This window comes from Erythrolamprus reginae, chromosome 6, assembly GCF_031021105.1.
Source record: "Erythrolamprus reginae isolate rEryReg1 chromosome 6, rEryReg1.hap1, whole genome shotgun sequence".
Classification (NCBI taxonomy): domain Eukaryota; kingdom Metazoa; phylum Chordata; class Lepidosauria; order Squamata; family Dipsadidae; genus Erythrolamprus; species Erythrolamprus reginae.
In genome coordinates, this window is record NC_091955.1 from 46,346,732 (window position 1) to 46,361,299 (window position 14,568).

The 14,568-nt window shown below is 46.6% G+C and overlaps 1 protein-coding gene across 1 annotated transcript in view; it reads right to left on the reverse strand.

Annotated features, from left to right (window-relative positions):
• Positions 1-14,568, reverse strand: part of PTPRB (protein tyrosine phosphatase receptor type B) — a 92,856-nt gene that overhangs the window by 46,117 nt on the left and 32,171 nt on the right. The window contains 3 exon segments of the mRNA XM_070755704.1: positions 922-1,200; positions 9,700-9,981; positions 12,788-13,051. Of these exon segments, the coding sequence (XP_070611805.1) occupies positions 922-1,200; positions 9,700-9,981; positions 12,788-13,051 (825 nt within the window).

Below are 14,568 nucleotides of genomic sequence, written 5' to 3' on the forward strand. Positions count from 1 at the left end.
GGATGACCCAACCGACAATCAGCTGCTTGTGCTAATCAGGATGTGCTGAAACTGAAACAGGCTGTTAACTGTTTGCTGCAAGGAGGCAAATTGCTGGCAGAGGGATTTTTTTTTCTTGTTTTCGTCACCAAAAGCTAGCTGCATTTATACTTCGGAGCATCTTATATTCTGAAAAATAAGGTAATGGCTTATACTTGGCCATTATGATACTTATTTGCTCCAAAACATATGAGATTAGTTGTTTTAAAAGTAACAATAGGAAATACAGTAGAAGCAATTTTTCCCATAGGAATCAATGTAACAGCAAATAATGCATGCAAACCCATTAGGAAAGAAATAAAAACTCAGAATTTGGGTGGGAGGAAGAAGAGGAAGAGGACAGTCGCTGCCAAAGGAAGAAGATGAGGTGAGTGCCCCTTTTACCTTTCCGTGCCCAGACGACCCGGGAGGCAATCTTGTGCTGGGTGTATGGGAAGCAGTGCGAGGGAGTCACCACAGTGAAGTGGTTTATTCCCTCTCCATGTGCCCAGAGAAAGGAAAATGATCCGTTCGTTCTGGGCTGACAAAGCCTCCTTAAGTGCCACTAAAAGGCTCCTCTGGCAGCCCAGAAAAGCCAGAGATGGCCGGGCCTTCGGGACGCTCTCAAATTTCCTGAGAAATTTTTCCAGGCTCGGGTTCTTAAGTAGAAAATGGTTCTTAAGTAGAGGCCAAAACATCTTGATGACCCGGTTCTTATCTAGAAAATTTCTTAAATATTTCCTTTAAAAATCAGAAAAATCAGAAAAATGGATCTAAGACAGCAAAATAATACATTTGGGCATTCATTTCAAGTTGTTTATCACACATTGGAGTCTTCCTGCCCCACCCCTGTTATATTTTCTCCTTCATTAAGTTTTGTGTGTGCCTTCAGAAGTGACTTACGATCTATCATAGTGATGCTGTTGTCTGTTACCATCTCACTGGTCATGTCAGCTGATTGCACTTTGATAGACACTGAGTATTTTGTGTGGGGAACAAGGGTCATGATGTTGTATACAGATCTTTCTTTCTCTATGATCCTAGAGAATTCTATCTCCTCTGTGTCCATTTTCTTGCACTCAATGCTGTATCCATCAAAGTCAGAGTCTGGAGGGATCCAGGAGCATGCAATGGCAGTCGAGTTCTGTGGCCGACAATGTAAATTTTGTATTTTCTCTGGCCCTTTGAAAAGAAGAAGAAACAAAATTAAGATTATGCATTTATATTTGTACTTACATCAAGTACTGGTTTTATCAAAGAGATTTATTGTATTAGGGTATCATTTATTTATTTATTTATTAGATTTGTATGCCACCCCTCTCCGAAGACTCGGGGCGGCTAACAACAATAAAGAAGACAATATAAACAAATCTAATATTAAAAATAATCTAAAAACCCCCAATTTAAGAGACCAATCATACAAACAAGCATACCATGTATAAATTGCAGAAGAGACGGAGTAATGACATGGACACAAGAGCTGGATTTAAACTGGGTCATTTTTATTAAAAACAAAATTAGCATAATTTATTCAGCTAAATTAGCATAAATTAACATATCTAAATATGACCCAAACAATGGACCTGCAGGGTCAAACAATTGCTTCTGGGGCGGAAAATGACGTCACATAAACTTCCTGGGCAACATATGGGCGTAGCTCCATGCTAGTCCAGGTGAGGGGCCCCTAACAGGGGACTTAAAGGTGCGGGACCCAAAGACAGGTTCCCCCCAACTGCTCAGGTCGATTCCACCACAAGCTTGGAGAGAACCTGTCAATCATCCCCAAAGATGCCCAACGGAGAACACGCAGTTGCTAAACCACCACCCAGTTTTCCGCCCCTAACCTGCCTACCCAAATGACCAAAGGTAAGCCAATTAGACTAAAAAGGTGCAAGCACCCCCTAACCGCTTATCCTTCTCCCCAGTGTGGAATGGGCGAAAAAACGGCCCGGCTAAAAGGCCGGGCCGCAAAAAATTCCCATTCGGCCCCCTAGGGCGACACATAATAGCACACTGCAAAATAGGAAGGGCGGGCGGGTGTCTGCTCTGCTGACGTGGTCCGGGCGAACAGGCCAAACCCGGGCCTGCACGCCCTTTTATAGGGCTGGCAAGCCCCGCCCGGCCACGTCAGCAATCAGGCCACCCTGGCCTGACTCTCGGCTGAAGCCTCGCGATCTCGCGAGACTTCAGCCGAGATCCAAGATGGCGGCGGCCATGTGTCCGGTGTCGTCCCGACCCTCCTGCAAAAGGCACCGGCGGGTAAGTCTGCCGGTGCTATTGCAGAAGAGATGGAGTAATGACACGGACACAAGAGCTGGATTTAAACTGGGTCATTTTTATTAAAAACAAAATTAGCATAATTTATTCAGCTAAATTAGCATAAATTAAAATATCTAAATATGACCCAAACAATGGACCTGCAGGGTCAAACAATTGCTTCCGGGGCGGAAAATGACGTCACATAAACTTCCTGGGCAACATATCGGCGTAGCTCCATGCTAGTCCAGGTGAGGGGTCCCTCCCTCACCTGAGACCCTGGGTCATTTTTATTAATTAAATTTGCATAATTTATTCAATAAATTAGCATAAATTAACTATAACCCTAACAAGGACCCGCAGGGTCAAACAATTGCTTCTGGGGCGGAAAATGACGTCAGAAAAACTTCCGGGGCAACTTATGGGCGTAGCTCCATGCTGATCCAGGTGAAGGGCCATGCCCTCACCTGAGACCCTGCCATGCACTTGCATGAGGGGGGTCCCGCCGGCTAACCCCTAACAGGGGACTTAAAGGTGCGGGACCCAAAGACAGGTTCCCCCCAACTGCTCAGGTCGCTTCCACCACAAGCTTGGAGAGAACCTGTCAATCATCCCCAAAGATGCCCAATGGAGAACACGCAGTTGCTAAACCACCACCCAGTTTTCCGCTCCTAACCTGCCACGGAGCAGGGGTCAGATCTCTATCTTGGCCCCCCGACTCCCCCCTCTAACTGTGCCAGCTCACGCAGAGACCACTGCAGGTCCTGTAAGAAAAATGGCGTTCCTCTATTCTGACAGAGGAAGACCAGCAGCCAGGTAAAGCCACGGCTGAACTATGGTGATGAGGGGATGGGCCACTACCACCCTACCTAACTCTCCGACTACCATACCCAGGGCCTTAATAACTCCATGTCTAACCCGGTGAAGGGCCCTAAGGGAAATGGCGTCCCACCAAGTGATCCTCAGGAGGATCTAGACCACACCACTTGCGCGGTGGGCCCCACCGTGCGAAGCCACCGCAGGCTTCGCGAGCCTGGCAGATCTAAAGTATAACCCCAGGCCAACACCGGTCCTTGCCACCGAGGTGCAAGACCCTCACCTGGGCGCAGCAAATGGGATGCCGCCCTCCCAGTACCACCTGGGCGCAGCAATGGAATGCCGCCCTCCCAGCACCCACTGGGCGCAGCAATGGGATGCCGCCCTCCCAGCACACATCTGGGCGCAGCAATAGGATGCCGCCCCCAGCACCAACTGGGCGCAGCAATGGGATGCCGCCCTCCCAGCACACATCTGGGCGCAGCAATGGGATGCCGCCCTCCCAGCACCAACTGGGCGCAGCAATGGGATGCCGCCCTCCCAGCACCAACTGGACGCAGCAATGGGATGCCGCCCTCCCAGCACACCTCTGGGCGCAGCAACGGGATGCCGCCCTCCCAGCACCAACTGGGCGCAGCAATGGGATGCCACCCTCCCAGGACCACCTGGGCACAGCAATGGGATGCCGCCCTCCCAGGACCAACTGGGCGCAGCAATGGGATGCCACCCTCCCAGGACCACCTGGGCACAGCAATGGGATGCCGCCCTCCCAGGACCAACTGGGCGCAGCAATGGGATGCCGCCCTACCAGCACCACCTGGGCGCAGCAATGGGATGCCGCCCTCCCAGGACCATCTGGGAGCCGCAATGGGATGCCGCCCTCCCAGGACCAACTGGGCGCAGCAATGGGATGCCGCCCTCCCAGGACCAACTGGGCGCAGCAATGGGATGCCGCCCTCCCAGGACCACCTGGGCGCAGCAATGGGATGCCGCCTTCCCAGGACCACCTGGGCGCAGCACTGGTATGCTGCCCTCCTAGGACCACCTGGGCGCAGCAATGGGATGCCGCCCTCCCAGCCATAGTGGTATAAACACCCGTTCCACCGCACACCCCTTCTCCCCAGCCAGACAACAATGACCCAGCCGCCACGACGGCAGGGTCCCCCCCGGCGGTACCTGGTTGCTGAGTGGTCAGCGGGCGCTCCATGACCCAAAGCAACACCGCCGGTCGCGTCCTGGCGGGGTTGAATAGAAGGGGACCAAAGGGGAGCCTGGCCTAAGATCTTACCCCGGACCCTCAACCGGCCGTTCATACCCTAAAACAGGCCGCTGACCACCAGCGGTCGACGTCCACGAATCCTCCGTATCGAGAACGCCGTTACCGCACTAGTGGCAGTGCCGCTACGGAACGAGGTTCCCTAATCGGCGGGATCCATACTTGGCCTGGCCAAACCCTATACACTAGAACCCACCTAATGAAGGCAATGAAAAGGAAGGCACGGAATGACCTGGCAGCCTGCGATAAGGCCCTGGCCCAGCCTTCCCGTATCATCACAATGCAGAAGTCACCACAAATCAATAAACCCACCCCCGCTTTAGACAAAAGGCGAGGCCGGCCAACCTGGACCTCAAAGTCCTAACTGAAAGGCCGCACTGCCTAAACAGGACACAAAGATGGCCGGGTACACAACTGGGGCAGGCCAGTTATAGGGGTAACCCATATCCTGCCTGAAATCCCCGAACTCTTCACCTGCCTGCTGCTAAGCCCCCCAGAGTGCCAGGCACCACTGAGAGGGCCGTAGCCAGCAGGCCACTACTCTCCACTGCCCAGGAGCCCACACAGGCTCCAAAGGTGGTCGGGAAAAGCCTCTGGTGACGCACGTGCCCACGGGCCAGGGTCCGAAACCAGGACAACTGACCCCGGGACAAGGCGTCAGTGACCCCGTTATCCAACCCGGGGACATGCCTAGCCAAAAAACAATGTGTTTAGGGACAAGGACCTGTGCACAAAATGGCGGACAAGCCGCATGACACTGTCACTCTTAGAGGACAGGGCGTTCACAACATGGACAACCGCTAGGTTGTCACACCAAAAAATGCACAGGCTTGTCCCTAAACTTCTCACCCCAAGGCGCTAGGGCCACCATCAAGGGGAAGAACTCCAAAAAGTCAAATCCTTAACCAATGAAGAGGCACTCCATTCCGGAGGCCGAACCGACCAGCACCACTGGTCACTGAACACTACCCCCAAAACCACAAGTCCCCGCGGCATCGGAGCAGAGCTGCAACACAGCTTCCAAAAGAAGCTCGTGCCTCCAAAAAGACAGCCCAGTAAATTGGTCTAAAAACTCCCGCCACACGCAGAGGTCAGCCCTGACCCTTGCGCATAAGCGGGTACGATAATGGGGCAACGGAGGCCGTTCATCGCAGCGTATAACCTCCTAGAAAAGGCCCTGCCTGGCACAATAACCCGGCAGGCAAAATTAAGTATCCCAGCTGGTTCCTGGAGCTGCCGAAGAGTGACCATCATGCAGCCCAGAACCGCATCGAGCTTACCCCTGATTTTAATCAACCTGTCCAGGGGCAGTCTAAAAGATTGCTCCTCTGAGTCCAATTCAATACCAAGGAAGGTAATCTTGGTGGCGGGGCCTTTGGTCTCCTCAGAGGCGAAAGGCACCCCTGACTGAGCACAAAGGGCTTCGAAGTCCCGCATTAGAGCAAAGCATTGCTCCGAACGCGCAGGCCCCGCCATCAAGAAATCATCAAGGCAGTGAACGACTGAGCCCAGACCACTGCGCCTCCTGAGCGCCCACTCCAGGAAGGTGCTAAAGCTCTCCAAAAGAGAGCAGGAGACAGAGCAACCCATGGGTAAAACCCTGTCCCATAAAAACCACCTTCGAAATGGAAGCCCAACAGCTCGAAGCCATCTGGGTGTATGGAGAGGAGCCGGGATGCTGACTTAATGTCGCATTTATCCGCAAGGGCTCCAATCCCACACTCCCTTACCATGGCCACGGTCGCATCCAGGATGCATGCCGGACTGAACAAAGTTCGCCAGGAACGAAATCATGCACTGACTCCCCTTTAGGAAAAGACAGGTGGTGAATCAACCTAATTCACCACCCGTCTTTCGGGGACCACCCCCAACGGGGACACCCCAAATTCGGGAAGGGCAGCTCTGGGAAGGGCCCCAGGACCCTCCCCTCGGCCACCGCCTTCGCTACTTGGACCGAACAATGTCTTCATGTCCCACAACCGACCTGAGGTTGTTGGACATGAAGGCTTGCCTAACCCCCATGTAAGGGATCCTGAATCCCTTCAAGAAACCTAGCAAGAGAGCAGTCGCTCTCGAGCGAGGGTGGTAGTCCCTCAACCAACCCTCAAGTGTTTTTAAATTAGATGGGCTGGGCCCCTTTTCCCCCAGTAGGTGGGGGTTGTTCCCTGTACCCTTTCCCATCCTAACCATCCCCATTTAGGGGCAGGGTCTCACCGAAGCGGCATGGGAACCCCCGCCTCCCCACACGCATGGCTGTATGTACAAAAGGGGCGAAAACCATCCCCTTTGCAGCAAACCCATGACATGCGGGGAACGGGTCCCACACTGTGGTGGCCCCCATACCCAATACCCCAGGCCCCGATGGGTAAGCCGTCAAAAGGGGCGGAGGCACTACAGCCTGTGTTGGCAGGGTCCAACCCCCCGCCCCCGACACACCAGGCCCTAGCAGAAAAGCTGCCCCAGGGGCCTGTGCCCCCGCAGTAGGAGCCGGCGGGGGGCCAAACCTGGTTACAGGTGCCCCCCCCGAAAAACTCCAAGACACTGGGACCGGGTGGCACCAACCCCCTTCCCCAGCAGGACCCCTCCCGGGGGCCCCTTCCTAGTTAGCCCTGGCAGAGGGCCGCATCACCCCCCTAGGTACCGCTACCAGCTGGGCTACCAAAATATTTAAATAATTGTCTGCTCATAATATATATATACAAATATATTAATCGCGTTAACCATAACTACCAATATTATCAGTTTTATTATTATTATTATTTATGTGTTATTTCGTTCTTATTTTTTACACAGTAATGACAAGAGGGCAGCAAATGGCCTCTGCCCACACAGGCAGCGCAGCAGCAGGGAGCTTCCGCCAAGGGCCTAACTGCCCCCTGTACCGGGGTCACGAACCCGGGGGGGGGGGGCGCCACGCGATCCCACCGCCCGATCCCCCACGTTCCCGAGGGGGTGACCAGAAGGATCACCCCCCGGACAAAATAGAGGGCCGAAACGAAACCCGGCCTTCCCGCCGGACCCGAAGCCCCCCAGACCGCTCCACGAGCCTCCGGTGAGGCTTCCAAAATGGCGGCCGCAACCCGCGGCCGCCTCTTACTGAACGGGATAATAGGCGGATGGGGCTTTCGCCCAGCTGCTCCAACGAGCTGCAGCCTCCTGAAGCCTCCGACGAGGCTTCCAAAAGCGGCGGCCGCCCACGCGGCCGCCGAAAGAGGCTCCAAGAGCAGACAGCCATGTGTCTGCTCTGCTGACGTGGTCCGGGCGAACAGGCCAAACCCGGGCCTGCACGTCCTTTTATAGGGCTGGCAAGCCCCGCCCGGCCACGTCAGCAATCAGGCCACCCTGGCCTGACTCTCGGCCGAAGCCTCGCGATCTCGCGAGACTTCAGCCGAGATCCAAGATGGCGGCGGCCATGTGTCCGGTGTCGTCCCGACCCTCCTGCAAAAGGCACCGGCGGGTAAGTCTGCCGGTGCTATTCTATAAGCCTAGGGGACGGGAAAAAAATTTCAATCGTGCTATTAGAGAAAATGGAGTTGCCGCAATTTTAACACTGGAGGAATAGCAAATTCTAAATTATTAACTAATTGTTGCTAAATTTTCCAGATGTAACCATAATTTAAATAAATTCTTTAAATTGCAGTATTTATAGGTTATGATAACCTTAAACATTAGAAGTTTATAGGAAATGTACATTAAACATCCTAAGACTTAGTTTGCACTCAGTTGAGATTTACAATGCCTTATATGCCATATTGATGTATTTTAAATCTTTACTCCAAAGGGTCTTGGTGATTTAACACATTGATGGATGCCTTGTGTGGGGGTTGGGAACCTGAGTTCTGAAGAGTTACTGCTACTAAGAGAAGGGGAAGTTTCCCACTGGTGGGAACTCCCACCTTGCCCAGTTCCCAGGATTGTTTTTTTTTCAGACGCTTTTTCCTTTGCCATTAAAAACAAATACAACAAGGGGAGAACAAGAACAGGAGCTGGATGCTGTCGTCTTCCTTTGGCCAGCTGGAAAAATGATCACTGGAAAATTGATTCAGGAGGAGAAAATTACTGTAAAGGATAAGAGGAAATGAGACTGGCCAGAAGAGAAGTGAAATATTTACAAGAAAGAACAAGATCTTGGGAAAGAAGGTAAATATCACAGGTAATTTTTTCATTAGTCCTTCTAGCTGTGGGTAATGATGCAAGAAGAAAAATTTAAATCCAGGAATTGAGAGGCCGGGCGAATTCATCGCCCAGTGGACATTTGCGATGGCGGGGAGGGGCAAGGACACCGCCTCCCAGTTGGGCGTGCTTGTGCACAGCGCGAACACTCCTACATGCTGTTGGCAGCACACCAAATGTCAGGTGAGGGCTGGCAGAGAAAACGCTGCCAGCCCGACATTCCCACCTGATTGGGAGGGGAGTCTCTGCTGCCTCCCAGCTGATTGCTCCTCGGGAGGCAAGGGAATTCCCCGAGTGCAATTGGTTTGCAGGGGATGTCATTGGAGGGGGGCATGGTCAGCAGGCCTATTTCAGGACCTTCTCTTCTCACCCTCCCTCCTTTTTGGTCCCTGCTCACCTCCCAATCGATCACCCACCCACCTTCCACTATATCCAGGATGTCTTTCGAGAGGTTGCCCATGGGAGCTGAGAAGGAATTTTTTTCAATCTTGGAAGCTCATGTCAGATTGTTTTTTCCCCTTCTCCACCCTGGTTGTGTGTGAGGTTTTAAGGGGTTAGGGGTATCCCTTTGTAAATAGGTTGATTTGAATTTATTTTAGTATTGGTCACTATTTGGCAGAAACGGGGTGGAAAAGGATGTCAGTAACAACTGTGTGTTCTTCCTTGGGCATCTTTTGAAAGATGATGGGTTCCTTCGTCACACAACTCATGCTTCCACATCGGACGGAGCGGTGGGAGGGAGGAATGCTTGGGGCTCATCCACGTCATTTCCGCTTCTGGGTCATGGGGGTGGGGCCTCCCACACATGGTGCATGGTTTTATGTTTGGGTAAAGGCGTGTCATGCTTCACCCTTACCAAGCAAGGAGTTACGCCCATTAGTTACCCAGGTATATTGTGTCAGGTCTTCCGCCCCATTTAGTTTCCTCTGCAGGTCTCTTTCTGTAAGTCAATAAAGTGACCCGTTTTTTATCCAGTTCTTGTGTTCGACTATTATTCCCCATCCAACGCAAATCAGCAACATGGAGATGCCATTACCAAAAAGTTTTGAATCTGCAACAATGGTTTATGTTGCTTTTTTATATAAAGTAATCATTGAATCTATCAAGCTGTCTTAACAGTGTCATGATTCAATTCAAAAAAAGATCTTGCCACTTCTTACTTGTCCTCACAGTTCCAAGAAGGGGTTTACTGTAGGTCTTCCGAACTGGACCACTAACTGTCTTGATACTGAACTGATAGAGTCTTCCTGGGTGGAGGCCATTCAAGATGCGGTCTTTTGATTTGCTGCTAATGTAAGGATTGAAGACTGTGAGGGCATCTTTTGGGATCCACTGCAACTCAAAATCATCATAGTCTGTCCAATCAGGAGGGCCCAGCCATGCGATAGATAAAGAGGTGTTGGTCACATCAGCAAATGACACAGTACTGGGAGGAATTGGCACTTAAGATAAAAAAAACAGAAAAACACAATCATTTTTATTATTACTTATTAGATTTGTATGCCACCCCACTCCGAAGCCTCAGAGTGGCTCATATTTCACTTGAGTAGGTAGTACACTTAAGGATATAATTCTAGAACAGGGGTCTCCAAACTTGGCTACTTTAAGACTTGCGGACTTCAACTCCCTTTTCTTCCTCGCACATCAAATTTGACATGATTCTTTATAGTTATCAGGGAAAAATAGGCTGATAGTATCCTGAACCTCTTTACAAAATATGCTTCCAACAGTTATTGAGGTATAGTTTGGCTCAAAGTTGAAACATGTGATCAAATTTTATCTATTTCACTTTCAATTTTACCTAAATATTAGTATTTTGTTTTTTAATCTCAATTACTAACCCGGAAAAGTCTTAAATCACCAGCTAGTCCATTAATTAGTTTGTTGTTTACTAATTATTAAATAATTTGAATTAATTAATTGATAAATTATTAATTAATTAGCAGCCAGAGCCACACACTGACCATTTTAAACCTTCTTAAAACTGTCTCATTGTAATTATTGTTACATACCTATTGGACTGAACTTACTGTGTTGAATATCTAATCTAAACTAATCAGCGACCATTCCAGGCAAAAACTCCAAAACCCCACAGACAAAAGACATGGAAAGCAGCAGCAACCCATAGGATCTCAGCACATACTATAAATGCCATGTTGCCATCAACAAATATGATGCTTCCAAGAAATGCCACATATGTACCAAATCTGCCCACCATTCCTGCCAAAAAATGACCAAGCAGGTAGCCAACTTTCTCCAAGAAACTCCTTCATTTTTCTATATATACCTATTCTGCTCACCAAAACTAGACAACTTCATTGCTATGTCTGAGAGGATCCATACCTTTGAAGCAACCACAAAGACTCAACAAACAATCATAGAAAACCATTGAAACAAAATTAGAATCATGACTACTGGCATGCCTAGAACCACAACTATTGACATACTTAGGACCATGTTTTACATCTTTGGGGGAACAAAAATCCAAGGACCGAAAAATACAAATGTAACAAACCAAATACCTAGCACCACTCAACAACCACCACTACAAATACTACCTCAACAACTATCACAAATACCTACCAACTCAACCATCGACATCTCCATTATAGTCAAAGACACCATCAAGCACAAGCAAAAACGTCATAATGCAATCCTATTTAGACTAGAAGAAAATGATGAATCAACATAGTATGCAATATTATCAGCAGCCTCATACACAAACCATTACCCCCAAAGAAATCATCAAAGTTTCCAGAGATGGCACTGAGCATAAGAATAACGATGGCTTGATGGCCCCTCGATACAAGCTGAATAAACAAGCTGAATAGACAAGACCTTGCAGACGACCCTCACTCTGTCAAAGAACTTGGAATACTCATATCAAATGACCTAAGTGCCAGAGGCCACTGCAACAACATGACCAAAAAGACATCAAGAGTTGTTAGCCTAATCTTATGTAGCTTTTTCTCTGGCAATATCTCACTACTAACCAGAGCATACAAAACATTTGCCAGACCAATCCTTGAATACAGCTCATCTATCTGGAACCCACACCACATATTGGACATATATAAGTTAGAAAGTGTCCAGAGATACTTTATGAGAAGAGCCCTCCACTCCTCTATTTACAACAGAATACCTTACACAACCAGACTTGAAATCCTTAGAAAGCTTAGAACTATGTCAAGACTTAGAAAGCTTAGAACTACATCACTTTTGGCATGACCTAAGCATAGCTCATAAAATTATCTGCTACAATGTCCTTCCTGTCAACAACTACTTCAGCTTCAACCATAACAATATACGAGCACACAACAGATGCAAACTCAAAGTGAACCGCCCCAAATTTTACTACAGAAAATACGACTTTAGCAACAGAGTGGTTAATGCCTGGAACTTACTACCTGACTCTGTGGTTTCATCACCAAACTTTACCTTTAGACTGTCCACTGTTGAGCTCACCCAATTCCTAAGAGGTCAGTAAGGGGCACGCATAAGTGCACTAGCATGCCTACTGTCCCTGTTCTAATGTTCCCTTTTATCAGTACCAGTACCAGCAAATGGAAATTTATCTACACTGTAAACTCCATTGCCAGAAGAATGCCAATCACAGAAAACTTAGTTTTAGACGAATCTATCTCTATTACAATGCATACGCTCCAGTAAATTCCATGTGGAACTCAAAAGACGACTAAAAACAAACTTATACATAGATTCCATCTTATAGATATAAACAATGTTATGTATATTACCAATACGTACTTGACACAAACAAACAAACAAACAAACAAACAAACAAACAAACAGGATTCTTAGTATGCCGATTTCCAATTCTTTTAACTTTTGTGTGGAATTGCATATTATACAAATCTTTGATTATACTGATGAAAGGAATTATATGCATTTTATTAGAGCTATCTTTTAGTTTCTTATCCATTTGAATCAGACACGGATCACTGTGAAAGCATCAATGAAACTTGTATTAATTTGTTTTAAAATCATATATGCTTGTTCAAAGCTGTACCTATGATCTGGCAATCCATGCATTATTTATTTGGAGGAAAGTCCACTGAATGCAATAAAAATTCTTCTGAGGAAAAAGATGGATTATAAAGCACTTACAAATTGAATTATAAAGCATTTACAAAACATTTTCATGGTACAGACATTAAGGAACAAAGACTACATGCCAAATTTAATTATATGTCTCCAATAACATAAAAGAAAGACAGGGTTGTTATTTACCTGTTCGTCCCTCTGTATTAGCTGAATTAAAAAGCTCACCACTATAGGTAACCACGACAAGAGTATATTTTCTACCAGGAACTAAATCCTGGAAATGCCATTCTGTCAGATCTTTTCCACGCTGTGCTTCCTTCTGTGTGCCATTTGTGTTATAAAGATGTAATTCATAATAATCAACATCTCCTGGTGCTGGATTCCAAGTAAACCATAGGCTGCTAGTCATATTCCTATTGCATCCTTTGAGATTGCCAACTGGAGCTGGGTCTAAACAGAAGACAATAGAGAATGTTCAACATTTATACCAGCCACTAATTTGTACTTCTGTATATCAAATAAATAAAAGTAATCTGGTTCTAAATGTTAATAAAACAAAGGACATCACTCTAGATTTTAGAAATAGCTGGCATAGTCATACTGCACTCAAGGATACAGCTGTAGAAATGGTCAACAGTATTAAATATCTGGGGTTGCAGATAACTAACAATCTGAACTGGTTTCTCTATATGTTATCCTTAGTGAAGCATGCAAACCAGCACATGCATTTCATGTATTGGATGAGGAAAGCACATCCTTCTCCTTTTGTCCTGTCTACTTTTACAGACATACAATTGAGAGCATTTTAACAAACTGCATCACTCTTTGGTTTGGTGGCAGCAGTATCTCAGATAAGGTCCATTTAGAGAGTGGTAAGGAAGATTATAGGACACTCACTTCCCTTTATTCAGGATGCTGCTTATAAGTACTATGTGCTTAGAGCTCAAAGCATTGTTAAGAGATCCCACATACCCACTTTATGGTCTCTTTCTGTTGCTCTCCTCTGGAAGAAGGTTTCAAAGTATTTCTAGCATGACTACCAGATTTTGTAACAGCTTTCTTCTCTATGCCATTTGTCTAGTCCACTTGCAAGATTTGTTTTTCTTGTCATGTACATGTATATATCTGGACTAGACTGTGTTATTTCTGTGTCATATAATATATGTGGGTATATGCATAATTTTGTATTTTTTTTATTTATTTATTGTGTCATGTTTGTATACTATATATGGGGGTGGTGAACCTTTGAGAGCTGTATGCAACAAAATTTCATTTTAGTGTATGCTGATTAGTATACATTCAAAGCGACAATACAGTTATTTTAAATCTAAGTCTAAATATAAACATGTTTTGAATTCACAATGTCCTTAGAATTATTACTTCTGATTGGCTGCTTTAAAAGGGGCTCAAAATTTAACATCAAGTCGAATCGTACTATCCTACTGGATTGTCTGTTAGCATATGGGGTTTTTAAATATTTAAATATTTTAAATTTGTCTGATTGCTTATGATTTGTTTTTACATGTTGTGAGCCGCCCCGAGTCTTCGGAGAGGGGCGGCATACAAATCTAAGTAATAAATAAATAAATAAATAAATAAATAAATAAATAAATAAATAAATTGTCACACAAATTGGTGATATAGGAAGGCATTTTAATCTAAGATTGGGGACTTTTGCTCATTTTAATGATCTAATGACAAAGAAGTCTCCATAAGTTTTGTTCCTGTTTTAATTAATTTTGGATTGTAGATTTTGACTGACAAAGGTAAGTTATGTTTTATTGCAACAAGCTAATGTTCAGTGGTGTTTTATAGATCATGCTAGTTTAAATTAACCACAATTTAATTATACATGATAAAGAAAACTTTGATTAATCAAAAATAAAGTGTAAAATTTCTAAACAAGTTCTAGATGGGCAGTAAAAAGAAATATGAGAAAGGTTATAGTGAGATATAAACAAGAAATA